General features: G+C 57.8%; 1 protein-coding gene across 6 annotated transcripts in view; it reads right to left on the reverse strand.

The window, feature by feature from the left end:
* Positions 1-15,848, reverse strand: part of SHANK2 (SH3 and multiple ankyrin repeat domains 2) — a 471,338-nt gene that overhangs the window by 251,334 nt on the left and 204,156 nt on the right. Inside the window, exon 1 of one of the 6 annotated variants that reach the window (XM_073217289.1) lies at positions 932-1,534. The exons of the other annotated variants lie outside the window; for them this stretch is intronic. Within the exon in view, the coding sequence (XP_073073390.1) occupies positions 932-1,127 (196 nt within the window). The 5' untranslated portion in view covers positions 1,128-1,534. Of the gene's footprint in view, positions 1-931; positions 1,535-15,848 lie in introns of those variants that run through there. 6 annotated transcript variants of the gene reach the window in all.

Below are 15,848 nucleotides of genomic sequence, written 5' to 3' on the forward strand. Positions count from 1 at the left end.
TCTAATGAAAATTATCTCGCTAAATTACCAAGGCTCACATTAAATTAGTTTCCTGTGCGATTTAATTGGAAATCTTTTCCCCGTGTTTGTTTTATGGCTTTGGCAGGGAATCGTCTCCCGAAGTCCTCCAAACTAACATCTTCATAAACCTGATTTCATAAAACGAGAGCTCTCCGTCTGACAAAACCAACTGGAGCCACTGTGGACATGGCGATTTTAGGTGGGGGAGGAAGGGGGGCGCAGAATAACTCCTAAAGATTTAAAATAACTTTTCCTGTTGGAAAATGATTAATATTCCACCCAACTGTTTCCTTCTCTTGGGCAAATCTGCAAACTCCAAGTGGGTGGATATTTTCTTAGCTGTCTTACATGCATTTATTTATACGTTTTTTCCCACAATAAAAATCACACAAGCTATGACAGAAAGCATATGCACTTTTAAAGTCTGCCACACTGCATTTCTCATCCATTCCACGAAGCTGCAACCTGGGGACAGCCCAGGAGAGCCGAGAAGTGGTCGTGAGAGCGTCCACCCCGCCGGTGTGGCTAGCAGTGGGTCCTGGCCGCCCTCATTCCTGAGCAAGCGCTCGGCAGCCTCCAGGTAGTGGACGACTACGGTCAAAAGTTGCTTTCTTTCCCATAGGACTTAGTTTCTAACGTGCCCCCCAGAGCCACCACGGATGCACACTGCAGAATGCAATTCAGCCACCAGGCACTCAAGACTTAAAAAATAAATTAAAACAGCACCTTCGAGTGGGTTAAAATTCCAGACCAAGCACAACAAACCCCCTCACACACCAGAAGTAATTATTCCCTTCACGACGGGAATGAACAACCAGCAATTTCAGGAGGCACTGGCGCCCTCCTCTCCCTGGAGAGCTAGGAAGAAACCGCGCGTCTCCATGCACATGTCCCTAAGCTGTCTCCTTACCTTCCTTCTTGGTGAAGGCATTTAACAAAGACTTCATTTTCCCTCCGACTTTGGCAGCAGTCCGCTCATTATATAACCTTCTCGGGTGGGAGGCAGGCGGGGGGCGCTGCCCGGCCCCGCGGCGCTGGGGCGGCTCGGACCCGGGGAGCAGTGGCAGGCATCTGGGCACTGCATGCCTCCAAGCATAGCTGGGCATGCCAGACCCGGCACGCCGGCGACAAAGCCCACCCCATATTCCGTCTGTCAGCTGGGCACCAACTGCGCGCAGACCGGGGCGCTCTCAGACCCGGCTGCCTCTGCCCGTGCCCGTCATGTGAGCAGCGCTATTCTCCTTTTGTGATCAGAGCGTCTGGGAGGCGGTTAACGGGAATCAAGCTTCCTGGTGCCGGCAGACGCTGGGGAGGCATTTGCGAGCCTGAGCCCCAGTTATTCATGGAAACTCAGGGCTGGTACTCCAGCCCCCTCTGCTCAAATGTGCCTCGGGTGAAATAGGAGGCACCGTGCTTTCCTCATTTTATTTTTAAAGAAAAAGCCAAGTTTTCTCTAAAGCTGTTTGTCTGCCAGCAGATGCGGTGAGCGAGTCAAAGGGATAAGGCACCCCCGTTCTGTGTAAGCCTCATGCCAGACCCACGTTAGCTGGGCGAGAGCATCCTGGAGTTTCTGCACATGACCCAGATTTCCGTTTGAAAGAATCAGACACAAATAGCAGTTACTTCCCTGGCTCACGCGCATCACGGTAAATACCCTGGAGAAAACAGGACCCCCCCCCCACCAATCCTTTTTTTTTTTTTTAAAGAGAGATAAAAGAATTAAATTTCCACCCAGCTACGGCTTGCCCCAATTCCATGCAGCTGGCAAAAATGAGCATCTTCAGAGTGACTTCACACATTTCTTTAGCATTTCCACCCCGACAGAAGTCTGGGAAAACCAATGCAGAAAGTTCTGTCTGGAGAGCACCCACAGAGGAGGGCCGGGAGCAGGGGCACTCCGCGGCAGGTGCAGCGGGGCTGTGTCCACAGGGAGGGAGAGGTCTTCCTGGAGCGCCCCAGGGAGCGGGCTCTGCCACCCAGCGCATCTGCTGCCATGGCTCCAATTAAGTGTGCGTTTTTCCGGTTGCTAAGAGAACCGCTTCCGAAATTTCACACACACACACACACACACACACACAAAAAGGTGTTGGGGTGGGAGAAACGTACGAGTATGAGGAAATGAAGGGGAACAATGCAGTTGAATTCCATGTGGTCGGCACGCTTGTGTCCACAGAAAAGGTGGCGCAGGGGACCCTGGGGGGCTTCGTGGAGCACACGGCCGGCTGGACACCTCATGCGGCAGGGGCTCAGGGAAGTGAGTATGGAGACTACGGCACATCCATCCGGCGTGTGCCCTGTGTCAGCTCAGCACTGGTCACTGGATGGCCCGATGGCCCCCGCAGAGCGGGGCCCAGCCCCCTCTGAGATGCGCCCCAGGACATGACGCTGCTGCAGGCACAGCTGGCCATCAAAGACCCGACTTGTCTGCCACAGCTCCCGTCCCTGGGCTGGCGATGCTGGCAGACTTTAATGTCCTCGGACATTTGCAGCAAGGTCAATAGCTTCCACACGCATCTCCCACAGACGCTGTGTCCTGAGCAAGGACACCGCTGCTCCCACTAGGGGAGGTTGAGGCTGTGTCCCCTGGAAGACTCAACAGGAGTCTTCAGAATGGCTGTGTCTGCTTCATGGGGTTGTGCTGGCCAAGGCCCTGCCGCCTGCCCTCGTTGGGATAGGATGCCACAGGGACGGTGAGCCACAGGAGCCCCCCCCTCCCCCAGAGGCTGGGGCCCTGCCATGTGAGCCCAGGGAGCTCGCCGAAGCTCAGGGGACCCTCCAGGAGCGGGGGAGGCTCGGCGGTGCCCAGTCCCCCATCTGTCCGTGACGGGTACCGCAGCCCCAGCCGGGCTCCCGCGCCAGTCTATGCTCTGGCTCTGCTGCCCTGCTGTCAGGGGTGGAACAGACTGTGTGCCCTCCAGGTCGACGGGGCGGTGACCTCGCCAGGGGCCAGTGTTGCCCCCACCATGACCGGCATGGGGAAGCAGGGCCGCGGGGAAGAAGTGCTGCCCTGTGTACCACCGTGGACATCCAGCCTCTCCTCTAACTTGAGAAGGCAGCCCTTCCCCCGTGCTGGGGAGACCCAGGGACCCCCAAACAGCACTGAGTCCCTGCTGCTTCGCACACGTAGCATCTGTCACAAGCAGGAACTGAGTGGGAAACACGGGGCTCTGGCTGCCCGTCTGGGAAGGGAGCCTTACAAGATGAGGCCCGGGGCCCCATGACCAGGGAAACGGGCTCACCCGCCCAGGCAGACTGCCAGGCCCCGCCCTCCATTCCGCCTGTGGTCTGCGGGCTCTGCACAGGCCCACAGGACACAGTGGCGAACAGGGCAGAAACTATCCCTGGCGTCCCTCGCGGACTGCACAGGGGGCAGGGCTGGGCAATGAGGCCAGACTTCGGGCGTAACCGGACCTGAGGAGCCCCGGACACACACCTTGGCCAAAGTACTCCTTTCAGGGCACCTTTAATTCTTCAGATAAGCAGGCCACTTTTCCAACCCGCGCTCCCTCATGCATCCAAGGCCTCCCGCCCCTGGCTCGCACGCTCTCCCGGAACACTCCACACGGCAGAGAGCTCACTGCCTGAGCACAGAGGTCTGCACCACTAGCCACAGGCTGCAGCATCCCCACAGCGAGGTGACACCGGCTCTGGGCCCGTGTGTGCATTTCCTTCCCTTCCCGTGGACAGGCCCGTGCCTGCCTCGACTACCTTGGTGGAGAAGCTGCGGCACTAAAGGCACACTTTATCCTGATAAACACAAAGCCCTCCGGGTCCTCGGGGCCACTTTGCATTCTGTGTTCCTACCTGTGCTTTCCTGAGACCCAGGGGCAGCGGTCGTCTGGTACGTCAGCCTGTATTTATCTGCCTCATTGTGTTTTACGAACATGCCCTCTGCCTGAGGCCTGCCTGCTGGCCTGCCTGGCTGCCTGGACAGGAGAGGCGTTCGCAAGAACGCATGTTCAGTGGGAGAATGCCAGGTGTGGGCCCCTGCCTCAGTCCCCTGCACCGGGGCTCTGGGAGGAGAGAGCACAGCCCACACGCCACTGAGCACTGCGCTTCTCTGCACCTCTCTGCCCCCTGGGGAGTGACAGACATCTGTCCCTCTACGTCAAACCACAGCTCCGGTGTGGACCTGTGCCTGGAGAGGTGGAGAGAAGACACACTGTGGGTGTCCTGCACAACCCCAGGAATTACCAGCACTGTCTCCAAAACGAGGGTGTTGAGGAAACCAAGAGCTATGGGTCCAAAATAGAAATTATGGCAAAGATGTAAGAGGAAACTTGAAAGTCCACCTCTCCCCAGGCGCCCAGACACCTTACTTGAGGAACAGCTTATTCTGTGACGGGCCTCAGGCTGCACCCACTTAGGCTCTCGTGCCAGGTCCGTGGACGGGACGGGTAAGGCCATGGGCCTGGAGATGTCAGAGCCCCAGCTGCCTGTAGACGGGTGTGCGTTCCTCCCAGGAACTCCTAGACCCTTTGCCCCCGTGCAGTGTCCTGCATAGGGCCTGACGGTCCCCACCAGAGGCTGTGCTGGCCACACTCCTGCTGAGTACAGACGGGGCTGGATTGCAAGTGGATTTCATCAGATGAGCTTCTGATCTGAGCTGGGCTCGGGGCAGGCAGGTGGCAGGGCACGGGGGTCAGGATGCTACACGGTGACTCATCACCTGCTCAGCCACCCTGAAGGACGAGGGAGCATCTTTTGAGTTGGGAATGTTTGAGGTCCATGGACAGGTGAGAATTCAGGAATGAAGATCAGATGGAGCCCCTGAATCAGGTAGTAGTTTCCAGGAAGAAGGAGGGTCGCCCCGAAATGACCCCCATACTGCCAGCCTCCTAGCCTGGCCCTTTAGGCCACCGCCTCAGTGACGTCCAGCCCAAGTACAGTGCCAGCCCCTTGGTGAGGAGCAGTGAGTGCAGAAATCACCAGTGAATAACGAACAACTGGAAGCCAGTCCTCCCCTTCTCCGCTCCCCAGGGCCTGCCTTGGCCTCTGCGCCCCCCAGACACCCTCTCGCTCTGACCTGCCCTCCCAAACGCTTGTATCTCAGCTCTTTATTTGCCCCGTCTTTTGACAACCGCCTGACAACAGGCTGAAAATAATTCATTCCTTGTATATAAAAAAGCTGTTGGCACGTCAGAACATTTCAAGATGCTCTGAAATCCTGGCAGGGAAGATGCGCCAGGTGTTATGAACATGCCTGGTGAGAGTCTGCCACACTGGTGGGTCTCAGGAACACTGGACACCAAGCACACCCGCCGGAGCCACTGTCGCCATGCCGGCGAGGGAGAGAGCTGGACATGAGGCCCAGCCGTCTGATTTAGGGGCTGGTCTACGTTTCCCTCCCTGGGCGGCTATGCGCGGGTCAGCCACCCAGGCCTCAGTCTCCCTGTATGTAAGGTGGGAATAACACCTTCCCAGCATTGGCTGCGTCCCCAGAGCTCATGTTTGAAGCACAAAGGGGTCGGGGGCTGACTTTGCAGGGCTGAGTCTCTGCTCCAGCACTTCCCAGCTCTGTGACCAGCCACCGCAAAGTCATGACATCTCTCCAGGCCTCGGTTTCCTCAGCTGTCAAATGGGTGCCACCTCATAGGAGGTGGGGAAGATTAAGCCATTCAATATTAGTAACAATACCTGGAGTGGTAACAATCACTAAATACATTTAACTTAAAAAAAAATCTGTAAGCAGACAGCCAGGCAATCTCCCTGCACCAACCTGCCCTCCACATCTGTAATAAGCCCTCTAGGTCCCTCAGAATGTGCTTACATTATCTTTTAAGGTGTCGCCTCTTCCAGGAAGTCTCCCTGACTGATCCAATCGTTGGAGAGACCCCTCATCAGGCTCTCATGGCAGGATCAACCCTCAGGGCATTTCCTGGTCACAGGAAACTTCCAGCTCCTTGAAGGCAGGTTTACTACCCAGTTACCCATCACCCTGAAAACTGGAGGTACTCCCCAAAGCTCTGGATGTGAATGAGTGAATGAATGAGTCAACCAATGAAGAGCGAGGGACAAGGCCTCACTTCTCTCTGGCTCTGAGTGCCTCGGGCACTTTCCCAGGGACACTGGGCTGGCCCCTTGGCTGTGCTGAAGCCTCTTGGAGCCGGAAGCCCCCTCACTTCTCTACCCCACCCTGCCAACTTCCCCACTTCCGCCCCAGGCCCTGCTGCCCTGGACTGGCTGCAGGGCTCTGGGGCCAAACTGACAACACCCCACAAGCAGGTGCTCTGGACATCAGGCAGGCAGTGTCCTCAGTCCTTGCTGTGCCTACAGAGTCCCCACCCTGAGTCCTGCCTGCTCAGGTGGGCAAGGAGGCCCAGGACTCATTCCTTCAGCTTTCCTGCAACTGGGGCTCCAGGCTACAGATGCCCGGCGCCATGCTTCAAACCAGGAGGGGCAACATATCGGAGCCGGTGAGTGTGGACACCGCTCCAGAAGAGTGTCCAGTTCTCGTCAGGGCTGTGCCAGCTCCAAGGAGCAGCCCACGTGCGGCTGGGTAGCAGGCTGGCCTGCCGGTTCCCAGGCCTGGCTCTCAGGCCCCTGGGTGTGCCATGCACCACCTGAACCCTTTAGGACCATCCTTTCCTGCGCCAACAAGCCAGAGTGGACTCCTGCTTGCCGCCAAGGCCCCGGCTGATGGAACCCGGCTGGCCCAGGCGCGACTGTGTCTGAGCCCCTGAAATTCCAGAGGATGGCTGTCCCCCGCTCTCTTTTCACGTGGCCCAGGGATAGACTCAGGCCCCACCTTCTAGCGGTGGGAGACAAGGAGAGGTGGCCGGATGGAGACGGGGCTGATCAACAGAGGAAACACCTGAGTCTATTTCTGCCTTAACACAAACCCCTGGAGGCAGCTCCAGCCTCCCATCAGATGGGAGGCCCATGGGGGAAACACAGCTGAGAGGGTCTCGGTGGGCCACCAGCTATACCTTCCACTTTATCTCACAGAAGCGAAAACCAAACGCTGAGAAAGCAGCCGCATGCGTGCCCGCGCTGTCCAGCTCGGCCGAGCCAGGAGCAGGGAGGTGGCGGGTCCGGGGCGGGTGTGGGCTAGACCGGATTCTGCCTGTCCACCCCCCTCCGACCCAAAATAGGAGGCCTTGCCTCCTTTCCGCATAGCCTTAGACAACTGCAACTTAAATATTAGTAGGCAACATTTCTCCATCTCACAATAATTGTTAAATGAATCATACTTTTATAAATAACATGGGATATAAAAAAGCATCTCGGCAATAATGCGGGGTTATCTTTGAACAAAGATGTAGGTGTCTGCAGCGTTTGTGACATTCCCGTCAGCCGGGGCCACTGAGGGAAGCTTTGCCCCTGGAGGGTCCATCGAGGTTCGTGGATAACGGTAGTGCCGGGCACCCCGGGAACCCCACGGGGTCGGGGTCCCCCCACTCGGCTGCACTGGGCTCAGTGCTGACGATGGCCATGGTCTGGAACTCTGGCAGGTACCAGTCGCCAGCTTCCTGCCACAGCAAATCAGGCTTTGGGTCCAAGACCAAGGTTGGAGTGGGGGCAGGGAGAGGGGTTGGAGGGCTGAACGGGGGTGACCATAAAGAGGGCGAGAGTCCCCAAGATGCATCCTGGGAGGATCACAGACCACAGACACTGCCCTTGTCTTTCTCCCTCCACACAGCTTCAGCCTCTGCCAGAGTCCTGCAGACACCAAGGGCCCAGCAAACCGCCCAGGCCGGAGGGCAGGGGCCAGCGGGCAGGGCTGCAGCTTCAGGGAAGCATGAACGCCCTGGGCGGCCCTTCTGAGAGCCAAGTGACAGCCCACTGGGGAAACTGAGGCTCAGAGCACAGTCACTCGGCGTTGGGTCCACCCAGCCCCCTCTGCTCAAGCGATACACCCTCAGCCCCCATGGCAGCCTTCCCAGGTGCCACATAGCAACCCATGCCTGCACTTGCCAGGTGACACTCTCAGGACTGGGTCAGCATTGACTAGGCTGGTGCTTACCATCTCTCCCTGCCTGAAATGTCTTGTTTCTGGAACTCCTTAAACCATGAGCACCTCCTCCCCACTACCAGAACCTTCCAGAAGGCATGGGGCAGCAGAAGGGGTCACACACTTTCCTATCTTCAGGATACAATACCAGACCTGGCACAATATAGGGGCTTATAAATACATGCTCTAGTTAATTAGGTCCTTGTCTGCTCATTTAAACATCTCGGTGGTCTGTGAGTCTACCCCTGTTGGTCATGGTTTCCTGTGATTGCACATCACATTTTCCTGCTTCTCTGCATGTCTAGTAATGTTTGGTTTTATGTCAGCCACTGTCTTTGATGTGTTGCAGAGCCTCTGGATTCTGTTATCTTTTTCTGAAGAGTGTTGAGTTTTTCTAACAGGGAGTAAAATTATCTGAAGAACAGCCTGTCCTGTGAAGGCTTTAGGTCTTGTTTTTGTGTGTGTGAATCTCTGTTGGTTGGCCCTGGGATGACATCCTGACTCTAGGGTCCTTCTGGGACTCTCACAGAAAATGAAAAGTGTTTGCAAACCCCTTTGGTGAGGCAAGACTCGGTAACATCTCCCCCGTGGGGAACGGACTGGAGTCTCCCCTCAGGTCACTGAACTTTCAGCTGCTGGGTTCCACTAGGAACCCTGGACTCCTATCTTGCACATGGTAGTAGTTCAGAAGTCAGTCCAGACTTTGAGGGGAGTTTGTGTGCAGATTTGGGGGCTCTCTTCCAGGATCTCCCCCCTCTGTTTCCAGCCATTCAGGCAGCTCTGACCCAGACCTACAACTGCTGAGTCCTTGACCCAGTGACACTCACTTTCTATCAAGGGTACCTCTCATTAATGGGGGTCCCATCTGATGGACTCCCCTTCCATCCAGGGTCTCAGCCCCTCTGGTTATGTCTGGTTTTTGTTTCCTGCCAAAGCCTGTAAGTAGGTGTTGTTATTTTTATATGCTTTTCCGAGAGTTTGTCGTCATCAGGAAAGCCGTCTGAAATGAGCAACTCTGCCTTTTTTTGGGAGACAGAAGCCAGGGTTCATAGTCAGCTATTAAGCAAAGAAGTGCGCCTCCCCCCCACCGTGTGCACATGCAGTGCCCAGCAGCGAGTGCCTAAGCTCCACGTACAGGGGCAGCAGGCATGCCCAGCAGAGGGATGGTGACTGTGCCAAAGCAGAGAAAAGCAGAGAGCCGTGGGGCGAGGAGGCCTAGGTGTGCCGTTGCCGCTGACATTGTGAGCAGAAGGGGCCTGGGCAAACAGCTGCTCCTGGCACCATGGATGTCCCTGCAGCCTGGCTAGGAAGGACTGTAGGCACTGAGGAAATACTTTTCAACACAAGACTCCAACCTCTGCAAAGTTCCAGGACTGCCACCCCGACCCCCCAGGAGGCTGGAGGTGAGGGCAGGTGCCAGGGCAGGCCCCTGCTTTCCAGATCAGGGTGTTAGCTGACCAGAACTTGTACAGGTGCCAGGACGCCCCAGGAAACGAAGTGCTCACAATGCTGAGTGAGCGCTGGGCTGCTCCCCACCTGGGTTCATTACCTCGTTAGCAGGTCCTAATGCAGATTTGTATTTTAGGAACTAATTAAGCCTGGTGACTGATTTAACCTTCAAATGAATTCCTTCCAGGGCTGAGCTGGCAGCTTAGTTCGCCTCTTAGGCACCACAGTCAGGAAAACCCCAAATCCAGGAGGAACCCACCCCTGAAGGGCAGGGGAACAGGGAGAAGGGAACCCCGGACTGCAGGCAGGCAGGGAGGCTCAGGTCCGCGGGCTGCCTGCTGGCACAGAGCTGAGGCAGGAGCAATCTGGGTGGGCAGAGTGAGGGGCACCGAGGGCTGCTGCAGAGTGACTGCTGCTGTAAGGCTCACCCTGGTGTCATTGCTGCGGCTTCCTGCTGTTGAACCCCCACCCAGCACAGGCTATTGCTGGCCTGGTACACACTTCATTGTATCTTCAGCCCCGGGAAGTGGGTATATTCACACGCACTTTACAGACATGAAGACTGAGGCTCGGAGAGGTCCCAGGCCTCATTCAACCCCATGCTCTTCACCGGGGCAGTGCTGGCCTAACTTTCACCTCCACACCATCAAAGCAAGCAGAGGTGCCCAGAACCCTAGACAGGAGGGCCCTGTCTAGGTAGAGGGAGGTGTCTCACTGGAGCTCCAGCACATTGCACAGCAGGGGGCAGGGGATGCTGGACTGGACAGACTCGTCAGCATGCGTCCTGATCCTACCTCTGCTTGGCTGTGAGTCCCTGTCTCCCCCGGGCCTCAGTTTCCCCATATGGCAAACAGGGAGCCGAGTGGAATGCCCTCTAAAAGTCCTTCTGGGCAGGAAACCTGAGGACCCTGTCCCATCTGAACAGCACCCTTGTCTGCGAGAAGCAGAGGGGTCCCCAAGGATTTCGGGGCACTGACATTACTGGTATGACAGGTGGGGACCAAAGAGGTCAGGTGTCTCCTCTATACAGCCCCACAGTTAAGGGCACAGAAGGGGAGCCCCCTTCTGTGGTGGGTGAATGACCAGAGGCCCTGGGACTTCGGCCATTCCAGGCAGAGGGCAGCAGGCGGAGGCTGGAGCCTGCGGACCCAGGGCCACCCTCCTGGGCAGGTAGAGGACAGGGCTGTGGGGTCTCCCTTGGCCACCCAGGCCCCAGAGCACTTCCGAGAGGGCAGTCAGACTGCCGCAGGTCAGAGGGACTTGACTGTATGTCACGTCCCTCAGAGACACGTTGACTTGCTGTCATCTACCTCAGGGATGTGGCAAAGAGGCGTCAGCTGGAGATGACACACCAGTGACCTCAACACCAAAGGAGGCCACAGGCCACATGGGCCACGTGTGTCCTCCATCTCCGCCCTGTCTCCGTAACCACGCGGGGGTTGGGGGGGACTCCCTCCTTCATTACGAGCTGCAGGACTTGAGGCCCAGAGCAGTTCAGGGACTTGCCTGGGGTCCCCCCTCTGCCTGTGGTGGGCTGGCTTTGAAGCCGTAGGGTCTGCCTTGGCCCCGTGACTGACCCAGCAGTTGATGCTAAGCCCCAAGGACTGCATCCGATGTCCCAGAAGGGCCTGGAATTCCAGCCCTGACCTGCACCGGCCCCTCTCTATGCCCTCCTCACCCAGACGTGAGCCAGCTCCTGGGGGGTCAGGAATCTCTCCCGCCCCGTTTCCTTGGCTCCTCCGCGGAGCCTGGCTCAGGGGTGGCATGATTTCTTGCACACCTTTCCATGCCTCAGCCTGACCCCAGGGCTGTCTGGTCAAGCTCTGGCTGCTGTCACACCCAGGCAGTGATCCCTGAGGCCTGCCCCACCCCCAAACCATCTTTTACCCGCAAAGGGGACCCTGCCCTCGTGCGCTCCCAGTGCTGTTACTGGCACGACACCAGCCCCAGGGGCAGCTCCGGGGAACTCAACCACCCTCTGTGTGTCTCCCTGTTCACCCAGGGCTCCTGCAGGAGGGGTGGGTCCTTGTTCGCCTCTTACCCCTGGGCCCGCAGCCTGGCAGGGCCCTGGCTGCTGTCACCTGCGACGTGCTCAAATCACAACGGGACAGGCCAATGTGGGTGACGCTCGAGCAAGCCCTGATGACCCACAAAGCATGTGCACACACCCAAATTCTCATCATGTTTTGAAAATACTTAAAATTTCTCTCATTCCTTTATAATGAAATTAGAAGATAGTTTTGCTTTGACTTGGGGTCTAAACACAAGCTGGGAAGAAAGCCATTCTGGAGAAAAAGCACATTCCCATGTTGGGGCATCCCTGGCTGGCTACCAGGACTTCCAAGACACTGTGGGTGATGCCCAAGTGGCCAACATGGAGCCTCAGGGCACGGAGGCCATGGCGGCCACCCAAAGACCTTGCAATCCGTGCTGAGGTTTAGCTTGCCACCCCAGACAGGCTGGATGACCTCTGAGCCTGCCGATGGGGCTCTGCTGACCCCCTCTGCCCATGGCCCTTTCAGGAGCCCCTTCAGCTGGAGGGAAGCAGGCAGGAGGGGAGGAGTCTGCAGGCTGGCCAGAGAGTACCCGTTCTGGAGCAAGGGTAAGCCCTGGGCCCCCAGCTCTCTCCTGGCGCCCCTGCACACCTTGCCAAGCCACGTCCAGACACAAAGGCACACTGGCCTGTCTTACAGCCCCTAGCTCCTGGGCAACTAAGGGCCTGTTTTGTGCCAGGGAAGAAGCCAAGACTTGTCCCAAAGTGCAGGAAGTGCCACTGTGAGGCTCAGGGGACAGCAAGCTGGGCTCCAGTGCCCAGAGGGCCAGTGTCCCTCCACGCCATGCCCACTGGGCCTCGCTCTCAGTCCCTGGCCCGGGAACAAGCCCCCGACCAGGGTGTGGGCACCGGGCAAGAAGACAGGAGGAAGGCACATGGATAACAGCAGTTGGTCCTGGAGCCCAAGAAAGGCAGGTGCCACCAGGCGACACTTTCAAGCGCACACCAGGAGAGTGCTCTCCCGCTGGGGACATCTACGGGGGCTGCTGGGCTGGGGGACAGCCCATGTCAGCCTGCGAGAGGATCCGACTGCTCTGAGGTCAGCGGCCCAAACCCACAACTGCGGGACCTCACCCAGCTGCGGGGCCTTGGTCATCTGTGTTTGGGGCAGTGAGGGTCAGGAAAGCCCCGGCATCCAGAGGCACAGTCGCCACCCAGAATTGGATGGCCACTCTGTCTCCCTCTGACCCAGCACTCGCGCAAAAGCTGACCAAGAGCCCCATGGCGGGCGGCCCGTGGCCGTCCTGGATGCGGCGGTTGCTTCCCCGCAGCCGGCATGAGCCTCTGCCACACAGGCTCGGGCCTCTCCCCAGTGGTTTTATGATTTAACGAGGTCATGGCTCCACCTGCACAGATGGGCACGGTTGGCATCGCGTCCTGAGCCCCAGACTCCCTGTGTGGACTGGGCGGAGCCTGCGCAGCCCCGGGCATGAAGGGCTGGGGCTGAACTCAAGTGGGGCTGCGGTGCGTGAGGTTTATGGCAAGGGGTTCCGGGGCTGCGTGCAGGGGGCAAGGCTGGGGTGGGCTCAGGAGAATCTGGGGCATGGGAAGCATTCACGGGCCAGATGGCTGGGAGGGGGCTGGGGGAGAAAGGGGCGCCGGAGGAGCCTCTGCAGATTTATGGAGGGTGGAGTTATGGACTGAGTTCGTGTGTTGCGGTACTGGCCTCACAATGCGGCTGTGTTCGGAGGCGTGGTCTTTGCAGAGGTGATCAAGGTAAATGAGGTCACAGGGTGGCCCTGATCTTACAGGACTGACGCCCTTACCAGAAGAGGAGGTCAGCACACAGACATGCACAGAAGGGCAGCTGTGGGGGCACACAGGGAGAGGACAGCGTCCACACGTCCAGGGGAGAGGCTTGGGGGAGCCGGCCCTGCCCACCCCGGGGTTTCAGCCTCCAGCCCCAGGACCTGGAGACGATGTCATCTGTGGTTTAAGGCCCCTTCTGGGGGACCTTGTGATGGCAGCCCCGTGGTTCAGAGCCTCCTAAGGTAGGACTTCTCTGGACATTGCCATTTGCTGTTTGTGCCTGGGAGTTCACATATTTTCTGGGCATTTTAACCTGTCCATAAATTCCATCTCCTTGGATGAGGGGCTGTACCATCTTCATCCTCCTCCTTGGCTTGGGGGTTCAGCCTCCACAAACCCTTCCCAATGACCTCTCCACCTTCCCTGGGATGGGGCTCGGGGCCTCTGCATCCACCCAGTGACCCATCAGGGTCTGCACAGGGGGAGAGAAGCCGGAGCTGCTCACCATTGACTGTGTGCCCAGCACCCACTGGCCTCCATTCATGTCTCTTGATAGAAAGAACCTTCCAGCACGCTGTCCTCCTGACTGAAGGTGCCTCCATAGCACCAATTCAACTCATTAATGCTCTGCTTAAAAAATTCAACCAACGCCCCATTTACTAACTGGGCCAGCAGAGCACCTCCTTGAATAGAACGTCAGCTGTTCAGTTACCTCCAAGCTGTTCGGCCTCTACCTGAAACCGTCATGGACTTTTCCACTTCCCTGAGCTCTGAGCCTAGCCCCCCGCAGCCAATGTGTTCAGCGACGCAACAGTTTCCAAGGCCAGGGCACAAACTCGCCCACTTGGCAGGACTCAGGGACACACTCAGAAGTCTGGGTGTGTGGGCTCGGCTTTGCATTCGCCCCACTGCCACAGCGCTCTGAGTGACCCCGCTCTACGTGACCGTGGAGTGACGCGCTGCTCCTTTGGTCACACATCCTTACGGGCAGCTGGCATGGCTCTCAGCTTCTCGCCTTTACACATAACCCAGCCGTGGACATCTTCCCACGTGTGATGCATTTATTTCTCCTTCCGAATCATTCCTCAGACGACACCCCCAGGTGTGACCGGCAGGTCTGGACATTCACACTTCTGGCAAGTTGCTTTCCCCAAGTTTTACCAATTTCTATGACCAGACAATTAGGACCAAGTTTTCTCATACAAGAAAAACACTCTTTTCTGGAATGAGAAATTGAAAAAGTGTGTTTCAACCAGGGAACAAGACATAGACAAGCAAGAACACCGGCATGCTGGTAGGAGTCTTGTCCACTGGTGGGCTGTCGGAGGGGCCACGGGGCCTCTGAAGGGTTCGCCACAAGGAGAATGCTTTCCCCTTCTAGGAGGGGGGCGGAGAAACAGATGTGGCCGCAGCAGCCCCTTCCAGGTCTCCGAGGCAGTCCATGGAATTCCTGCCACCCGGCTTCCTGAACTTAGATCGGGGGGTGTTCACCCGCCATGAGGCTGGCACCTGTGAGAGACAAGACTCCCACTGGGGCTGATGGGCTGGGTACTCAGTGCAGGAGGCCATCTTAGGGCCCAAGGGTGAGGCGGAACACCTGGTGATGCGGTTTATAACGCCCCTGAATCATCCAGAAAGGCTGTTCCCCAAGATCTGGGCAGAACTGCGGGGGAAACTGGGCTACTAGATTCCATAGGAAACAGGGCTTGCCCGGTGGAACAGAGAAGCCCACGAAATTCAGAATTAAACGGACGGCCCTTCATGAATGAACAAACACTTCACATAATTACAGAGACGGAGGAAAGGGGAGTGGAACAAAGGGGACGGGTGGCGCGTTCCGACTGGTGTGCAGCTCAGGCTGAAAATAGACCTGGAGCTACCGTGCAGAACTCGCTGGTATCTGTCTCCTGCCTCCTGCAATCAGACAACAGGCAGCTCGCAGCGGGGAGGAGGGGGCGCCTGTGCCAGGGGAGGCCCCGCAGGCATCCCGTCCGCCCTGGGAAAGCGTGGCCACGGCAGCTGGGTGCAGAGTGACCCTGAGACCAGGACTGCGGTTCATGCCTTTTGGAAAGTGAATTGAACAAAAAGGAACTGGAGGTCCTGAGGTCCTGGCTCTGCTCCAGCACAAGAGTGCTGATGCGTCCACGATCACCCCAGGAACCAGGGGGTGACTTCAGCCCAGAGAGGCTCAGGAACCCTCCCCAGGCCACAGAGCTGGCCGCTGAGCTGAGGCTTGGGAGTCCGTGATCTAACCTGCCCCCGGGGATGCTGTGAGCACTGAATGGGGGAGTCTGAACCCCGAGCCTCTGGTGAGCTCCCCGGCGCACAGGACACCCTCTCTGTGCATGACAGCACTTGGGAATTCATCTGTGTTGCCAAGAGAAGCCCCTGCTGTGGGCTGGGTCTCCCTTCTCTGCTCTGGAGGGGGCGTGACCTCAGCTGGGTCAGCAGGAGCCCTCATGAGATGGCTGAGCCCTTCATTTTCTAGATGAGGGGGTGCAGGCCCCCACGGAAGGCCCCCAGTGCAGGGTCCTGGGGGGCCCTGGGGAGACCGAGACCCAGGCCTTTGCTTCGGGCCTCAGCTGCACCATCCTGCTGAGTCCGGGTGCCCTCGGGAGACCA

The sequence above is a fragment of the Manis javanica genome, chromosome 11, assembly GCF_040802235.1.
Source record: "Manis javanica isolate MJ-LG chromosome 11, MJ_LKY, whole genome shotgun sequence".
In the NCBI taxonomy this organism is placed as follows: Eukaryota; Metazoa; Chordata; class Mammalia; order Pholidota; family Manidae; genus Manis; species Manis javanica.